Source organism: Cydia fagiglandana, chromosome 14 (genome assembly GCF_963556715.1).
Source record: "Cydia fagiglandana chromosome 14, ilCydFagi1.1, whole genome shotgun sequence".
In the NCBI taxonomy this organism is placed as follows: Eukaryota; Metazoa; Arthropoda; class Insecta; order Lepidoptera; family Tortricidae; genus Cydia; species Cydia fagiglandana.
Genome location: NC_085945.1, coordinates 18,001,451 through 18,019,642, shown reverse-complemented (window position 1 = coordinate 18,019,642; position 18,192 = coordinate 18,001,451). Strand labels below are relative to the sequence as shown.

The 18,192-nt window shown below is 43.2% G+C and overlaps 1 protein-coding gene across 1 annotated transcript in view; it reads left to right on the top strand.

The window, feature by feature from the left end:
• The window catches only part of LOC134670938 (multidrug resistance protein homolog 49-like), a 73,097-nt gene extending 55,192 nt beyond the window's left edge, over window positions 1-17,905 (top strand). The window contains exons 13-25 of the mRNA XM_063528772.1: window positions 396-604; window positions 1,581-1,759; window positions 1,944-2,200; window positions 2,629-2,780; window positions 3,632-3,746; window positions 4,742-4,991; window positions 5,773-5,968; window positions 6,812-6,974; window positions 8,821-8,910; window positions 14,714-14,818; window positions 15,517-15,726; window positions 16,698-16,844; window positions 17,664-17,905. Of these exons, the coding sequence (XP_063384842.1) occupies window positions 396-604; window positions 1,581-1,759; window positions 1,944-2,200; window positions 2,629-2,780; window positions 3,632-3,746; window positions 4,742-4,991; window positions 5,773-5,968; window positions 6,812-6,974; window positions 8,821-8,910; window positions 14,714-14,818; window positions 15,517-15,726; window positions 16,698-16,844; window positions 17,664-17,900 (2,310 nt within the window). The 3' untranslated portion in view covers window positions 17,901-17,905. The remainder of the gene's footprint in view (window positions 1-395; window positions 605-1,580; window positions 1,760-1,943; window positions 2,201-2,628; window positions 2,781-3,631; window positions 3,747-4,741; window positions 4,992-5,772; window positions 5,969-6,811; window positions 6,975-8,820; window positions 8,911-14,713; window positions 14,819-15,516; window positions 15,727-16,697; window positions 16,845-17,663) is intronic.
• The last annotated feature ends 287 nt before the right edge of the window (window positions 17,906-18,192 follow it).

Below are 18,192 nucleotides of genomic sequence, written 5' to 3'. Positions count from 1 at the left end.
GGTGTGACACCGCTACTACGCGATTGGTTGATGAATTCGCATTACGCGCGCGATTGGTCGCAACTAGTTCCGTTAGACTGCACGATTGGCTCGAATTCGTGAGCGTTCGAATTGTGCCCGATAGGCCTATCCTTAGATATTATACGTCAATATTCCTTCGTTTCATCAATTATAAAAGTTTCTACAGATTTCAAATTAATAGTGCCTCTCCATTAATAAAATGAGGTACCTAATTTGTGAGCCCTAATCGTTGAGAAATTCTCCGTTTTACCTATCTTTACCCACAGCCTAATATTACCGAGTTATAATATCTAGATTTATAAGCATTTTTAAGTTACTATTCCTATCTTGGTAATTTTATTCCTATTGACTATTTAACAATTTCTTATTTACAGGGCTACAACACACTGATCGGCGAAAGAGGCGCCCAGCTATCCGGAGGCCAGAAGCAAAGGATAGCCATAGCCAGGGCTCTAGTGCGGAGGCCTAAGATCCTGCTGCTGGACGAGGCCACGTCGGCGCTCGACTCGCACAGCGAGGCCAAGGTGCAGCGCGCGCTGGACGCCGCGGCGCATGGCCGGACCACCGTTATGGTCAGCCACAGGTATGTTCGGGGAAAGGTAGTGTCCAGAGAAATAGAGGAAAGTCGGGCTTTATTTTTAGTTACACATTTTTTTTCATTTTTTTTTAAAATATAGGAACTTGCTCACCGTTATTGTGAGCCACAGGTAACAAACCTAAAGGTTTTACTTTTTTACAAAAATAATCTACGTCAAAATAGTGGGAAAACTTTATCGAAGTGTTTTATTTATATAGGCTCCAGTGCCAGACACAACTCCAATAATCGACATTTTCAATCACAATGTCATAGCAATACCTAAAGTTGACAGCAAGATGTCGAATATTAGGTCTTAACATGTCGATTATTGGGGTGTTCACATTAGGTAGACGGTCGTAAGCTTGTTTTACACAAACTATTGTAAATGTACATGTACCTATTAGCAAAAAGAATAGATAGTATAGAGGGGTCCTGTCATAGTAAATGTTGTAGTCACTGTAAATTTACTGCCATCTATCGACACACGACTATAACTTAAAATAAACACGTATAAAATTATCAAAAAATGAATATAAATGGATAAATGATTGTATTATTTTTATATCATTTTGACCCATGTTCATTCACTGATATCTATCTATGTCAGGCGTGGCTTACTCCGCGATTTCGTCGCTTTGCTACAGGTAGCTAAAAGTACATCCGTTCGGCCCCAATTTTGGGGTTTGCCATAAGCCGCGCGTGGCGCTGTCTGTGCTGATCGTGATAGACGCGTTTTGTTAGAGAGTGAGTCTTCTGTACTACTATTATTTATTCTGTGTCTATGTGTTAAAATTGTTAAATACGAAGCGTTGTCGTCACGCCATCTAGCCGAGAATAGGCTAAAGGTGTGTGCGCCATGTATCCGAGAATGACTTTTTCTTGATTTCCGAGGCACGTTTTTTTCTTAGACTTTATTCATCTTAAATACGAAGTTACATATGTCTTTGCTATTAGTTATTGACCAGCGTTAATCTGCACACAGATTGGCCACCGTCCTGAACGCGCACCGCATCATATTCATCGACAAAGGCGAGGTGGTGGAGGAAGGGACCCACGAAGAGCTGCTGAAGTTAAAGGGCCGGTACTACCAGCTGGTGCTCATGAACGAACCCAGTATGGCGCCGGGTGCTGAGGATCAGACTGGAAAGGAACCGGGGAAACGTAAGTTAAGGCGACACATAAGGCCTAGCTGAGATGACAATCATACATTGACAATCGCTAAACGAAAAATCATTTCATTTGGATGACAGATGATAGGAAAAGTCTTTATCTGAACGTAACGTAAGTCTTTCGTCTTTGTCTTACGTTTATTTACATCGGTTTTCAAGAGTTTTCTTGTTTACAGACGCCACAGTCCGAAGACCAAAACTCGAGAAACTAGCATCAGTGGAGTCAATCCAAAGCACAGCTTCACAAGACTCAGGGTCAGAAGACAGTCTACCCTTGGACGAACAAGGCCCTAAAGAGTATAAACCTTCAACCTGGCAGATCCTGAAGCTATGTAAACCAGAGAAATGGCTGATGGTGGCTGGGATAGTCGCGGCCATTGCTGTTGGCTCGTCTTTCCCGATGTTCGCGATATTGTTTGGTGAAACTTACGGAGTAAGTTGATTCAGCAGGGTATAACGTGCTGGTCAGATATATCTGACCTTCGGGATTTTACTTAATAATTGTGCATGTAACAAATTACCAACAACGTAACAATATTGTCGAATTACACTTGTAAAGGTTTTTGTGATAGCGCTAAGGTCTTACTAAAATGCTCAAAACCTCATTTATTGTGCTTTTTAGGTATCGTCTTGGGTCGTCCCATTCGTTTTTCGTCAAGTTCTTAAATTAGTCCTATTCTGCTTTCGTCACTCATGCTACATTCGTCACAATCGTCGGTGGCTTTCAATGTAGAATGAGTGACGAAAGCAGAATAGGACTAATTTAAGAACTTGACGAAAAACGAATGGGACGACCCAAGACGATACCGCTTTTTATTAGGACAAAAGAGCTTTAAGTCTAATGAAAACCTGTTGTTGTAGTTGTTGGAAAGCACCAACGAGCGCTACGTGATGAGTGAGACCAACAAGATAGCGCTAATGTTCATCGGCGTGGGAGTCCTCACGGGCGTCGGGATATTCCTGCAGATATACATCTTCAACATGACCGGCGTGCGGCTCACGGCGCGGCTCAGGTATTTTATAGGCTGATCGTTAGATCAGGCAGATCGTGAAATTCCTAGGCATATCGTGAAACGTGAAAAACATTCGGCGCGATTCGGGAAATGAATTAGAGATTCACTAGATATGAAATAGTAAAGATGTATGACGCCTTATGGCGGCTGGCGCTTACGCTATTATTAACGCCGCTTCAATATTCAGCCGGGGCAATGGTACCTTTTGCCGTCGAATGTCACATATCTTTACTATTTCATATCTAGTGAATCTCTATTTCACGAATCGCGCCGATTGTCTCGTTCTCTGAGTCGACGGAGCCCCGCCACGTGAGGCTTATTATTGGCAGTTTGAACTTCGGGCGTCTGAAGCAATTTAACGAACCTATACCCTACCCATATATTGGTTTAATGTGACTACCGTCAAAACATTACACAGGATCATCACGATCTGTCTGTTTTTACGATCGGCCGCCGACATATACAACAGGATACAGGTATAGTGCATAATTATTTTCACGGAAACTTATGAACTAGCGTGATAAGTACGAACGTTTCCGTGAAAATACGATGGAAAACAACTATGCACTATATATATCTGTAGTAACGTATATAGTTCCTTAAAAATTGCTTGAACAAAACAAACCTAATTGTGAGATATTCCCACGAACAGATTATGACAGAGTAGTATTCTCTAATAAAAAACCTTTCGTGATGTTTTCAACAAGAAATTGATGACAATAATGCACGCGTTTTCCATCATAATAAATTTTTAGGTTGTGTTATTGTGCTAATAATTGTTTTTTTTTACTTTTCTTTCTTTCTTTTTTTGTGTAAATTTGTATAGTTCACGACCAATATTTTTATTCCAGGGTTGCAGCATTTGCCGCTATGTTAAAGCAGGAGATTGGATGGTTCGACGACCCGGTGAACGGCGTGGGCGCATTGTGCGGTCGGCTGGCCGGCGACGCCGCCGCCGTGCAAGGGGTAAATTACATTTATTTAATGTAATTTATATTTGAAATTTTTATTCGAAATATTTTGTCAGAAAATTCCATAGACTAGGAATCCTCTAGACGGAGCTTAGAACAATTATTTCATGAAACCGATTCTGCCAAAAATACTGGGGTGCGGGGGACGAGGTGAGCGAGTCCCGTGCCGTGATTGGTCCGTTCAAAGACACGGGCATCATACAAAGACACTCGAAAATGGAGTAAAACTACCGTATATTTGTGGCAGAGGGGCTAGTGCTACTATGCTTAGTCTAGAGGATGTCTTGTCTGTTGAAAATTCAAACAGTGGCATTCAGGCAAGTGGTTGAACGACAGATTTTATTTTATTTGGAAAAAGGTAAGCAATTGGCCATAATCTCTACTGATAGTAAGGGCCGACGCAGCCTAGGAGCATGCTTACCGCTGACCTAAAATATGTCTACGCATATTCAGCCTTAATTTCAAAGAATTAAGTTATAGGCTGGGAATAGATTAGCAGGAAGTGAATTCCATTCAGCCGCATAACAAAGCTGGGTGTGAACCAGTGGCAAAGTAACAATGTAAAAAAAAGTTAGCTAAAACGGGCTCTATGATACTGACTATGGGTACTAGGGGACAATATACATACTTAATATAGATGAAACTATTCTGTGTTGTTGGCAATGACGATAAATAATGTTATTTTCACCACACCATCAGCTCGGAAAGACTTACTTTGCACTTCAAAAACTGATAGCAAAGTTGCATTTTATTCACATGTGAGGCAAAGTAATCTAATGCAAATTTTGAGTTGTTTCCTATGTTTGCTGGTAGAATTGACTTTTGAATGATGATTTTGGATGATAAATATTTAATAACATTTATTTGGATTTGATTTGGGTTGGTGTGGTAAAAAATTTAGTGTATCCACTCGGGGGCAAATTTTGTAAATGGCACCAAACTATGGGGGCAAATAACTATTTCCTAATTCCCCTTATATTTTTTCGCCAGGCAACCGGCACCCGAATCGGCGCTCTAATGCAAGCCGGCGCAACGATAATCATCGGCATCGCGCTCTCCATGTATTTCACGTGGAAGATGACCCTGGTCTCCCTGGTGTCGGTGCCCATGGTCATCGGCGCCGTGGTGCTGGAGGGCCGCGTGCTGGCTGAGGGCATAGGCATCATGCTAAAAGCCTCGCATAATGCGACCACTATAGCCACGGAGGCCATCTCTAACATTAGAACAGTGTCGGCGTTCTGTAAGTGAATCTTTTAGCACTACGTCGGTGTTAAATGAATGTTTGTGATGCTTGGAATGGGGTTGGCAACTGTCAAAGGTTTGCATAGATGGCGTCATCATAGCTTGCCCCTTTTTCTATAAGATTTGGCTCAAACGGCTGGCATTCAGGGCTTAAAATTATATTTAAAAAAAACTAAAATTTGACACAATTCTAGGGAGTGACAGGGCAAGCTATGCTGGCGCCATCTGCTAAATACTACGACCGGCTAACCCCATTGTTCGGTCTATTTGGTAGGATAGTCTGTTTGAGAAACGGAAAACGGTGAAAAATATAGATAATACTCCTAAAAATACGTGTGATACCTCATTAGATTCGTAATGATGTCTAGAAAAATGTATTCGAAGCGTGTATTCATTAGCACACAAAAAATATCAAAAGTTATAAACAAAAAAAGGGAGAAAAAAAGTAGATTTGGCTTATTTCCCAAATATCTCAAAAAGTATTGATATTTAAGAAAACAAAATTAATATTATAAAAGAAGAGGATCTTTCCAATCAAACATTTCATACTTGCAGAACTGTATCTCCATTATTTATACTTCTTTTTCAACGCTGAACACAGCCCTCTGCGCCTCATTTTCGGGAAACGCGCGCGGCGTGAAAAAGCGATTACGTAACAATAAATTTAATTTTAAAGGTATTAAATATTCATTGAAAAAAAAATATGGTGTATTTAAACCATGTCAACAAAGGCCGCTCGGTTTACAAGAAACCTTGTCCTAAAGAAATCTGGTCTACAGGCGGTGAGGAAGGCGTGATCCAGCGCTACGTGGAGGCGGGTCGGGAGGCCGCGAAGACCGCTATTAAGAGCGTTCGCTGGCGAGGCTGTGTGTTCGCCTTCGGGCAGACCGCGCCCGTGGCCGGCTACGCTCTCTCGTTGTGGTACGGCGGTGTGCTCGTTGCCAACCACGAGGTGCCTTACAAGGATGTCATCAAGTAAGTCTTTCAGACCCGGGCTATAGGACCGCGATCAAAAGCGACTGTGTTCGGGCAGACCGCGCCCGTCGCTGGCTCTCTCGCTGTGGTACGGCGGCGTGCTCGTTGCCAACAGCGAGAAACAAGTGTACTCCCATCTTAAAAGCTGGAAACGCAATTACCCCTCTGGTGTCCATGGGCGACGATCGGTTACCGTCAGGCGATTTGTTTGCTCATTTGCCTATATCATAAAAAAACATAGACACAAATGATTTCCGTAGTAATTTGTCGTAATTTGATTTGGCGTAATTCTGCATGTCTGCTTTGTCGTTCCGTTACGGCTGGCCTGGTTGCCACGATTCATCCAAGATCGGACACTGGCTCTAGCGTTCACAAGACGTTTCACGTACAGTCGCTATCAGATACATAGGAGTGGCCAAGGTGTTCACAATATCTGAACACGCACTCTAACGCCCTGACAATAGGCCCCGTGCATGAACTATAGGGGGCAGCATAGGAACCGTCAGACTTTTGGCGCGAGCCGTAAATGTGTCGTTTATGCTTCCGATGTAGCCCACAAGATGGCAGAACCTGCTATGCACAAGGAAACATACCGGCGAGAACGGTGGATGGTAACATGGTAACATGGTACAACATTTACTTTGGCAATGTACATGTGCACTTGTGCACATATGTTTCCGATTCAGGCCACAAGATAGCAGGCCCTCCAACGCCGACGGTCCCTATAGAGGCGTGTTCAGATATTTGTCAGCGCCTTATCCGCTCCGATATAACTGATGACGAGTGTACAGCACTGTGATTGCAGATTCCTTAATCAATGTTGCCCATTTTATTATATTCCAGGGTATCGGAAGCCCTCGTGTTCGGGTCCTGGATGATGGGGCAGGCGCTGGCGTTCGCGCCCAACTTCGGGGCGGCCGTGCTGGCAGCCGGCCGGGTCTTCCAGCTGCTGGAGCGGAAGCCGCTCATCGACAGCACGCACGCTCCGTCCGTGCCTGAGGACTATGTGAGTAGACATCATGTTCCAGGGTATCAGAGGCCCTCGTGTTCGGGTCCTGGATGATGGGGCAGGCGCTGGCGTTCGCGCCCAACTTCGGGGCGGCAGTGCTGGCGGCCGGCCGGGTCTTCCAGCTGCTGGAGCGCAAGCCGCTCATCGACAGCACTCACGCTCCGTCCGTGCCTGAGGACTATGTGAGTAGACATCATGTTCCAGGGTATCAGAGGCCCTCGTGTTCGGGTCCTGGATGATGGGGCAGGCGCTGGCGTTCGCGCCCAACTTCGGGGCGGCCGTGCTGGCGGCCGGCCGGGTCTTCCAGCTGCTGGAGCGCAAGCCGCTCATCGACAGCACTCACGCTCCGTCCGTGCCTGAGGACTATGTGAGTAGACATCATGTTCCAGGGTATCAGAGGCCCTCGTGTTCGGGTCCTGGATGATGGGGCAGGCGCTGGCGTTCGCGCCCAACTTCGGGGCGGCCGTGCTGGCGGCCGGCCGGGTCTTCCAGCTGCTGGAGCGCAAGCCGCTCATCGACAGCACGCACGCTCCGTCCGTGCCTGAGGACTATGTGAGTAGGCATTATGTTCCAGGGTATTAGGGGCCCTCGTGTTCGGGTCCTGGATGATGGGGCAGGCGCTGGCGTTCGCGCCCAACTTCGGGGCGGCCGTGCGGGCGGCCGGCCGGGTCTTCCAGCTGCTGGAGCGCAAGCCGCTCGTCGACAGCACGCACGCTCCGTCCGTGCCTGAGGACTATGTGAGTAGACATTATGTTCCAGGGTATCAGAGGCCCTCGTGTTCGGGTCCTGGATGATGGGGCAGGCGCTGGCGTTCGCGCCCAACTTCGGGGCGGCCGTGCTGGCGGCAGGCCGGGTCTTCCAGCTGCTGGAGCGGAAGCCGCTCATCGACAGCACTCACGCTCCGTCCGTGCCTGAGGACTATGTGAGTAGACATTAGTTGAGGCCAAGGCAGGTTGGAATAAAGGTAATTTGAAAACTAAGGGCCCATTTAGACGACGCGAGATCTCGCATGCGAGTTTCATTACCTTGCGGGTTTTGATTGTTCGGTTGAATTGGACGTAACCAACAGTCTGCAATGTAACTGTTGCTATCTCTATTGCATGCGCATAATTATATTGCTGCTACGCTCGCACAGGGACATTGATAGACGGCATCATGGGCGGGGCAGAACGCTCTGATGATGCGACGCATTTTAGCCAGTAACATATGTGGGAAGTTTTAGTGTCTAACAACAGTCTATAATACAATATAGTCATTCGACGCCGTCTAGCCAGGGCAATCGTGCGGGGTGCGAGGGGTGGGTCGCGCGCACCCGAGCTGCATACATCGCCATTGTTAGTAGCTCGGTACTACTTACAGGGCTAGCGTGTCTTATGTGAAATGCTTGTGTTGGTGTGTAAAAGTCTGCGGCAACCTTACTGTGTTCTTGTGCGGCATTTTCGCAAACATCAAAAGCATCGGTCCGCTGTTTACTTTTACAAGCTTTTATTTAGTTTCACCTGACGGTTGTCTGTAATCAAATCTTGCAAGTTAAATTTGATCCACTTCCCGGTTTCCGATTGAGCTGAAATTTTGCATACATATGTAAGTCGGGTGACAATGCAATATTATGGTGTCATAGAGCTAATCTGAGCTAGACAGAGACGAGAGGTGGCCATAGGAACTCTGTGATAAAACAACGAAACCTAAATGTGTTTGGGGTTTTTAGAATTGTCTCGATGAGTATTAATTGCCCGTGGAAAGAAAACAGTCAGCGATAAAAGCTTGTACCAAAAATGAAATTTTTGCCAAAAACTTATTTACACTGTGGTCTATCTATAAATGTTGAATATGTTATTTGCAGATCGCCAAAGGAAAGATTCAGTACAAGAACATAAGGTTCCGGTACCCGACCCGTCTGGAGGTGGAAGTGTTGCGTGGACTCTCACTGGAGGTATTTATTTATTTATTTATTTATTTAAACTTTATTGCACAAAATACAAATAAAATGTGCAAATGGCGGACTTAATGCCTAAAGGCATTCTCTACCAGTCAACCATAGGGCTAAACAGAGATGTAATAAAAATGGTGCGAGAAGAAAAGTAAGAGAGAGAGAGAGAGAAGAGAAGGTATCTTTCGCAATTTATTCATTAAATACTTTTTGAAGTGAAAACTTCTTTAGCGGCGTTGTGCACTTTCTGTGATGGGGAAAAAATGTTGAACTCGCGAGAGCGTAAGACGTAAGACTCTTCGTAAGACGGACACGGGACCTGATCGAATAACTGTTACAATGTCATTGAGTTTTCACTTCTGCCGGCACTCCCGGAGTGCAACCCGTTGTTTTTTTTATTTTAACGCATGTATGCATTAATCCTTATCGAAAGGCTATTTTAACTTTGTCGTTGTAAAACTCGAGAATAGGTAGGTACGAAAGATTACGATACTTGTTTAGAATTGCCACTTGTTTAGCTTTTCCTAACATATAATTGATAAATTAATTAATAAACGCAGTAATAGGTACGTCACGGTCACGTAGCTATCTTTAAATAAGGGGCGTTTTGCGCGTCGTGTGCGATTGTCAGACTTCGACTTTCGTTTCTATGTTGTCTTGGTTTAACACAATTAGAAACGACATAGGTTAATAATGTTAGATTAGGTAATGGTATGTTAGGTTAGGTACCCATACAACCATTTCCAGTCGCCGTTACGACGCGGTGTAGACACATCTTGTGTCGACACCGTCTGTTTCGGTCACAATTCCAGTCGCAGAGTCGTCGCCGTGTCGACACAGTTACCAGAAATGGGGAAGGGTCGACACATGACACAAAGTGACATAAAGTGTGGTCGCCGTGTGCACACATTGTTTCGGGTTTGCGACTACTTTATGCCAAAATCATTCGTTCATTCGTTCATTTTGTTCCTGTCAAATGGAAACTGTCAGATGGAAAAATAGTTAAATAAAAATAAGTGACATTAATACGCCATCTCCAAAACGGATTACAAGACGTAATTATATATTGTTTGCATTTATATTACAATAGGACTTAAATTATTATGGGGAATTAAACTGCTCGAGTGATTTGATAAACTAAGTGTAATATAATCAACGCGCCACCACATTGTTTTAGTTTAGCCGGAAATGAAATTGTTTACTTCTCAGTGCTTGTGTTCATAAATATATTATTTGATGCATTTTTAGTACTTCGATGCGTATACTATACTTAAATAACAGAAATAACGCTTTACATACTACGAAACTTGTTAATTATGATGTATAAATATGGTTTAAGGCTGAGAAATATTGCAGTCACAAAGTAGTCGCAAATGTTTCGACTTTGTGTCGACTCTGTGTAGACACATGACACGCGCTGTCAAAAGTAATAAAAAAGTTACTGGATTTGCAAAATGGCTCCTTGTGTTCATTTGTTTTCAGATATTCTCAAAGTGTAAAAATGACGTGGTCAGAGATGGGACTTAATAGATTAACTGTTTATTCGACTAATTAATGGAATAAAAAAAGTTAATCCTCAAATTTTAATCACGATTAGTTTAGTCGACCTAACATAGATTGAAATTGAATTAATCTGAACATTAATCGAATAAATTATCGATTAAATCTCGGTTGGAAGTTGACAGGGGGCCATTTTTGTACGTAAAAATAATAGAAATGTCTTGCATGCAGATGGTAGCCAAACACTTTGTCATAAAAGTCGAGATGGGTGTCGATTTATAGGTTTTAGGGAGTGCCGATTTCGAAAATGATGACCATTTTGGAATCCAAAATGGCGGCCATGCACTGTGCCATAAAAGTCGTCATGGATGTCGTTTTATACGTTTTAGGGGGCCCCAATTTTGAAAATGATGACCATTTTGGAATCCAAAATGGCGGCCATGCACTATGCCATAAAAGTCGTCAGGGGTGTCGTTTTATAGGTTTTAGGAGGCGCAGATTTCAAAAATGATGACCATTTTGGATTCCAAGATGGCGGCCATGCACTATGTCATAAAAGTCGTCATGGGTGTCGTTTTATAGGTTTTAGGGGGCCCCGATTTAGAAAATGATGAGCATTTTGAAATCCAAAATGGCGGCCATGCACTATGTAATAAAAGTCGTCATGGGTGTCGTTTTATAGGTTTTGGGGGGCGCAGATTTAGAAAATGATGACCATTTTGGATTCCAAAATGGTGGCCATGCACTATGTCATAAAAGTCGTCATGGGTGTCGTTTTATAGGTTTTAAGGGGCGCAGATTTCGAAAACGATGACCAATTTGGATTCCAAGATGGCGGCCATGCACTATGTCATAAAAGTCGTCATGGATGTCGTTTTATAGGTTTTAGGGGGCCCCGCTTTCGAAAATGATGACTATTTTGGAATCCAGAATGGCGGCCATGCACTATGTCATAAAAGTCGTCATGGGTGTCGTTTTATAGGTTTTGGGGGGCGCAGATTTCGAAAACGATAACCATTTTCTATTCCAAAATGGCGGCCATGCACTATGTCATAAAAGTCGTCATGGATGTCGTTTTATGGGTTTTAGGGGGCCCCGATTTAGAAAATGATGACCATTTTGAAATCCAAAATGGCGGCCATGCACTATGTCATAAAAGTCGTCATGGGTGTCGTTTTATTGGTTTTGGGGGGCGCAGATTTCGAAAACGATGACCATTTTGGAATCCAAAATGGCGGCCACGCACTATGTCATAAAAGTTGTCATGGGTGTCGTTTTATAGGTTTTAGGGGGCCCTGATTTCGAAAATGATGACCATTTTGGAATCCAAAATGGCGGCCATGCAGTATGTCATTAAAGTCGTCATGGCTGTCGTTTTATAGGTTTTAGGGAGCGCAGATTTCGAAAATAATAACTATTTTGGAATCCAAATGGCGGCCATGCACTATGTTAAAAGTCGACATGGATGTCGTTTTGTTGGTCATGGTCATCATTTTCGAAATCTGCTCTTCCTAACACCTATAAATCAACATCTATGACGGCTTATATGACATAGTGCATGGCCGCCATCTTGGATTCCAAACTGGTCATCATTTTCGAAATCGGCACTTCCTAAAACCTATAAAACGATATTCATGACGACTTTTATGACAAAATACGTAGCGGCCATCTTGGATTATAAAATGATCATCGTTTTCGAATTCTGCACTCCCTAAAACCTATAAATCGACATCCGTGACGACGCAAGTTATCTTTATTTTCAGATCTAACAAATTGCTACAGAATACAAAGGACAAAAAAAGAAGCGAGGAGGTAATGAAACAAGCAAAAATACAGATGATTCCTCGACGCAATAGGATGCTTCTTAAATTGTGTCCAGATTTTTTTGTCATAAAAGTTTTTATTTTTCACGTATTACTCTAATAATATAATCAAGGTATGTTTATATTTGATGATTGAAATAGTAACGCAAAAAAATATATATATATTTGTGTCTTGTATTCCTGCCGAAGACTTTTATTTTTCCTTTTCCTTCTACACAAGTTTGGTCAAGTAATAAGAATTTAGGGCTCTCAATTTTATTTTGACTTCTACAGCAGTAAAGCTACGAGGCCATGTTTGGTATCGTTTTCGTATAAATTCGCAGTACCAAATTTAGTTATGGTATCACATTGACACCATTCCAAAGTAAAAACATATAAACTTACTTTCTTTTAAACTCCTCTTCACGCTTAAACTGCTGAACAGTTTTAATTTAAATTTAGTACACATATATTTTGAGTCCCGAGACAGGACATAATAAGTTATCTCAAAAATCATCCTTCAAAGGTGTGAAATGAGGTGTAGGGAGGAATTCAGAATTGACTTCTTGAAGTTAATACTGTTTAAGTTTAGGTTTGAAGTCATGTTTTTTTTATCATTTTTAACTAAATCAAAGATGTAGACCATCCCAAATTTAATATAAATCGGTTCAGCGGTTATTGATTTCCCGTACAAATTTCCACGCCACTTTTCACACCTTCAAAAGATGATTTTGGTTATAAGATCTATCCTATGTCCTGTTCCGGGACGCAAACTATTTCTATACCAAATTTCAACGAAATCGGTTCAGCGGTTAAGCGTCAAGAGGAGTTTAAAAAAAACCGACCAAGTGCGAGTCGGACTCGCGTATTAAGGGTTCCGTACATTAAGTCCGACTCGCGCTTGACCGCACATTTCTAATAGGTTTTCCTGTCATCTATAGGTAAAGAACTATTTTGTGTATTCAGACAGACAGACATACAGACGCACGAGTGATCCTATAAAGATTCCGTTTTTTGCTTTTGAGGCACGGAACTCTAAAAAGATTTTTTTAATTTTGTGGAATGGTTTCAATGTTCCCGAAATCCACCAGCCAAAACCTTCCATACACATGACCTAGCATGGAATGATAGGCGAGCATGGGAAAAAGAATGGGAAGCGCAGCAGCACAATGTAGACAACTCCATCTTTGAGTTTACCACACAGGAATGGGCCAAAGGATTTAACGAAAGCCGACAAATATGGTGTGCACTGAACCGTCTAAGGACTGGTATCGGCAACTGTGCGTACCTCTGGCACAAGTGGGGATGGAGCGAGTCGGCGGCGTGCGAGTGTGGACACCCAGAACAGACCATACATGGTATTTCAGTGCCCCGTTACCAGATATAATGGCTCAGTTGAGGATTTTAAAAACCTGACAATAAACGCGAGTTTGTATCTGCGGAATTGTAAATTTTGGTCTTAAGTGTAAATTTAATAAGTGTGTGTACATATTGCCATACGATAAATAAATAAATAAATGTGATACCTTAAATGGATTCAGCAACCCAGATTTATACGAAAACGATACCATACACGGCCTAGCACCTTCACTGATGTAGATATACTTATCAAGATAAAATTGAGAGCCCTAAATAAACTTTCAAGAGCGGATATCTCAAAAACTATTCAACATATCGAAAAAATTGACTGAATAAACTTGTAACAAATTAAATTAACTTTCATTTTGTATAAGTGGCCATGTCGCTAAGATGCATAGTTTCCGAGATATAATCGAAAAACCGGAAAATGGCACATTCAAAGCCCCCTCTCTTCCCCCCGCTCAAGGGCTACGGCCGGGGACTTTTGATATGTTCACCTCCTAACTTGTCCAAACCAAGTTACAGAGTCAAAAATTGTGTTCCGAGCATTTCCCTCTACAACTTTTTTGAGCATTCGTTGGCTGACCTAAGTAGCTTATTGCATTTCTTTAAAAACTTTTCTGTAAAAGGTTGACGGGTGTTGGGTGTTTATATGGTTTTGGTCGATTATTATCATTTGCATCGCCCATGATGACTTACTAGAATTACTTACGAGCACACGAGACACTAATAGTAGTTTGACAAACCTTGGTTTTCAAGAGGTATTTTATATTGACATTTGCTGTCATAAATTTGCTGTCAGATTTAGTCGCAAACCGCACGCAAAGTGCACACAAATGTGTCGACACCTTGTTACGGAAAAGTGTACACACGGCGACGACACTTTGTTTCGAAACAATTCTAGACACATTGTGTGGACTCTGTTACGACACATCTGACATTTAGTTACCACTTTGATGATTCTGCGACTGGAATGGTTATATGGGTAATGTTATAAGTTTTAATTTTATTATTATAAATTTAATGTAAAAAATAAACGATTATTTTTTATAGGTCCCGTTTTTACCCTACGCAACCCTAAAAACGAGTCATCTACCCTATTGCAAACTTTTTGTTACTTGTATGACAGTCACAATTTGTTCTAGATCCCTAGCGGCAAGAGGATAGCGCTGGTGGGCCCGAGTGGCTGCGGCAAGTCTACGCTGATGCAGCTGCTGCAGCGATTATACGATCCGGAGGACGGGATGGTGGTACGTTAATACAGTCGCCATCAGATATATCGGAGCGGCCAAGGTGCTCACAATATCTGAACACGCACTCTAACGCCTTGACAATAAAGGCGTGCTCAGATATTTGTGAGCACCTTGGCCGCTCCGATATATCTGATGGCGACTGTACAAAACATGCACGAAAATAAATCCATTATAATAATATTTGAAAAAGAAGCAACATGTTGCGAGCGCTTTTGTAAGGTGCGACGGTAATTAATTTTTATGCAGTATTTCCCCTCTTTGCCAGAAAGTTATTTTAAGTATATGGGTCAAACAGAAAACTGTGTTACGTCTTTCCTGTAGACATAAAGACTGAGACTGAGACTGTAGAGTTAAGGGCTATAAAGGTTAATTTTCTTATTTAACCCTTATCCACGTGAAAATTCCTTCCTCCTTTTATTTAGAGAACTATGATAAAATCATTACTTACAAGCCCACAAGCTGTTAACTATTGCCCATAGGAGAGAAAAATGTACAGTTCGCGCTAACACTCTAGTTTTCTCTCCTTGACCCATATACCTTGCCGGGAAATGGGGCTACAGACTCGCATTCAGGCCTATAATTACTTGGTCGCCAATCCCTAACTTTGCGGTTTCTCTACTTCATGTATTAAAGGCCCATATGATTTCAACAATGAATATAATGTATGTATATGCAATTATGTAATATTATTTCAGTACCTGGATGACTACAGCGTCACCGCAGACATGCGCTTGTCCACTCTCCGCCGCAACCTCGGCATCGTATCGCAGGAGCCTGTTCTCTTCGACCGCACTATAGCGGAGAACATCGCGTATGGAGATAATACGAGGACAGTTCCTATAGAGCAGATAGTGCAGGCAGCGAAGGAAGCTAACGTGCATTCGTTTATCGCTGCGCTACCTAAGGTGGGTACATAAGAATAAGAAACCATTTATTGCCACACAAAAATCAGGTTACAAAAAATAATAAGATTAAAAAAAATTGCTGCATTTGCGGCAAAAGGAACGCATACGCTGCGTCAGCCATTTCATTACAAATTGCCTGCGCAGCGCTGATTTTCAGTCCGTCCCCTTCACTGAACCACATTGATATTTATATGCGGGTTAAAGGACATTTTCTAACATTACATCCAGTCATAACGTAACTCACGAACATTCATGATAAAGACACTTATTGCGATACGAAGAAGGGACATCAAGCCACCTATAGGTACGGTAGGCAGGATAGCGATCCTGCCTGCATTGTCATCAGCGGATGACAATGCAGGCTATTAGGAGACTGTTGAAACATCGCGTATGGGGATACTATGAGGACAGTTCCTATAGAGCAGATAATGCAGGCAGCGAAGGAAGCTAACGTGCATTCGTTTATCGCTGCTCTGCCTAAGGTAGGTACCAACTGGTCAAAACATATGATTATATGTACATAATATTTAAAATATAATTTGATGTTATAGTTATAGTTTGTAGGTTTCTATTAGGTTTCTATTAGCTGTCAGGCCCCGTTTGAGCTTGACGGCTAACCATATTGTCTATTGTTAAGTAAAAGCGCTCGTGCCACGTGCCACAACAACCTGCATAAAAAATACGTACTTCGGTTACTGAGTGCCGGCGAGTCGAACGCTACAGAACCAGTCTAAAATGTGTCATCGAGATGCGTAACAAAGGCGTGTTATCGGAGAGCGCACCTATACTGGTTTTATGAGCGTTGGACTAGCCCGTGCTCAGGTGCCAAATAGAATAAATAAGACCCTTCTTTGCAGGTAAGTAGCACGTGCGGTTTTACTTAACAATAGACAATAGGATTAGCCGTCGGGCTCTATTAGAAACCTACAAACTATAACATTACAAACATTTTTCTTTTTTTTAAATCGCAGGGCTACGAAACCCGTATCGGCGCGCGGGCTTCTCACCTCTCCGGCGGTCAGAAGCAGAGGATAGCCATCGCGCGAGCACTGGTCCGCAACCCACGGGTCCTACTACTAGACGAGGCCACGTCAGCGCTTGATACGCATAGCGAAAAGGTACCAGCCATTCGTCAACATATTAACATTGTCGCATTATATCTAAGCTGCTTCCTCGAAAATGCATACAGATTGTGCTTGGACAATATATCTGACTCACTGAACTTATTTTGCTACATGCTTCTTGTGCCTAACCCTGAGCGCAGTCTCACGGAATTTTCCGTACGGATTGACATATGCAAGCGAGACAGCGCCCGTGTAGAGCGACGTCCCGTTCATACCTGTCATTCCGTACGGAAACCGAATGAAAATTCCATGCGTCTACGGCCAACCTAAGACAGTTTCTTCAGCCGAGTTTCCCCACAACATGATCCTACCTGAGCACTTATTTAGCACCCTACCTGAGGGCCTACCGCGAATACTGAAAATCAAAAAATAGGATGCATAGCATGCCTTTCGTTAGTGGAAGCTTCGCCGCTTATTCAGTATACAGGCGTTCCAAAGATCGCGAGTTCGAATCTGGCTCGGAGCGAACGAATTTTTAAAATTTTTAGGATTCCGTACCCAAAGGGTAAAAGCGGGACCTTATTAACTTGCTGCTGTCCGTCTGTCTGTCTGCCTGTCACCAGGCTGTATCTCATGAACCGTGATAGCTTGGCAGTTGAAATTTTCACAGATGATGTATTTTTATTGCCGCTATAACAACACATACTAAAACAGAATATAATAAATATTTAAGTGCGGCTCCCATACAATTAACGTGCTTTTTTGCCGTTTTTTGCGTAAATGGCACAGAACCCTTCGTGCGCGAGTCCAACTCGCACTTGGCCGGTTTTTGTTCCTTTATGCCAATAATTGTACTTTAATGACTTTCTCCAGATTGTCCAAGAAGCCCTCGACAAAGCCAGCGAAGGCCGCACCTGCCTCATCATCGCTCACCGCCTGGCGACCATCCAGAACGCGGACATGATCGTGGTGGTCGACCAGGGAGTGGTCGCGGAGAAGGGCACGCATAAGGAGCTGATCGCGCTCAAGGGCATCTACGCGAGGCTCTATGAGCTGCAGGTCGGGATCGTTGAGGAGAGCGAGGATAACTTACCTGTTGAAACTGCGTAAAAGTTAACGCTGCTTACGTAAGCGAACAACTCGCGAACGCGACGCGGCGCGGCGCGGCGGGCCCACGGCGTTCGCGTTCGCAACGAGATCGCCCACGTAGGCCACTTAGGTATCAATTGATTCTCCCCGCGCCGCTACGCTTCGCTTCGTGTTCGCGTGTTTGCCTACGTAGTACGCTGCGTAAAACTACAGCCGGGCTAGCACATGACGCGACACTATCTCGCGGCGAGAAAGACTACCCGTCCCTCTTTTGTTAACATAAATAGAAAAAGACGGGTACTACGGGTATTCT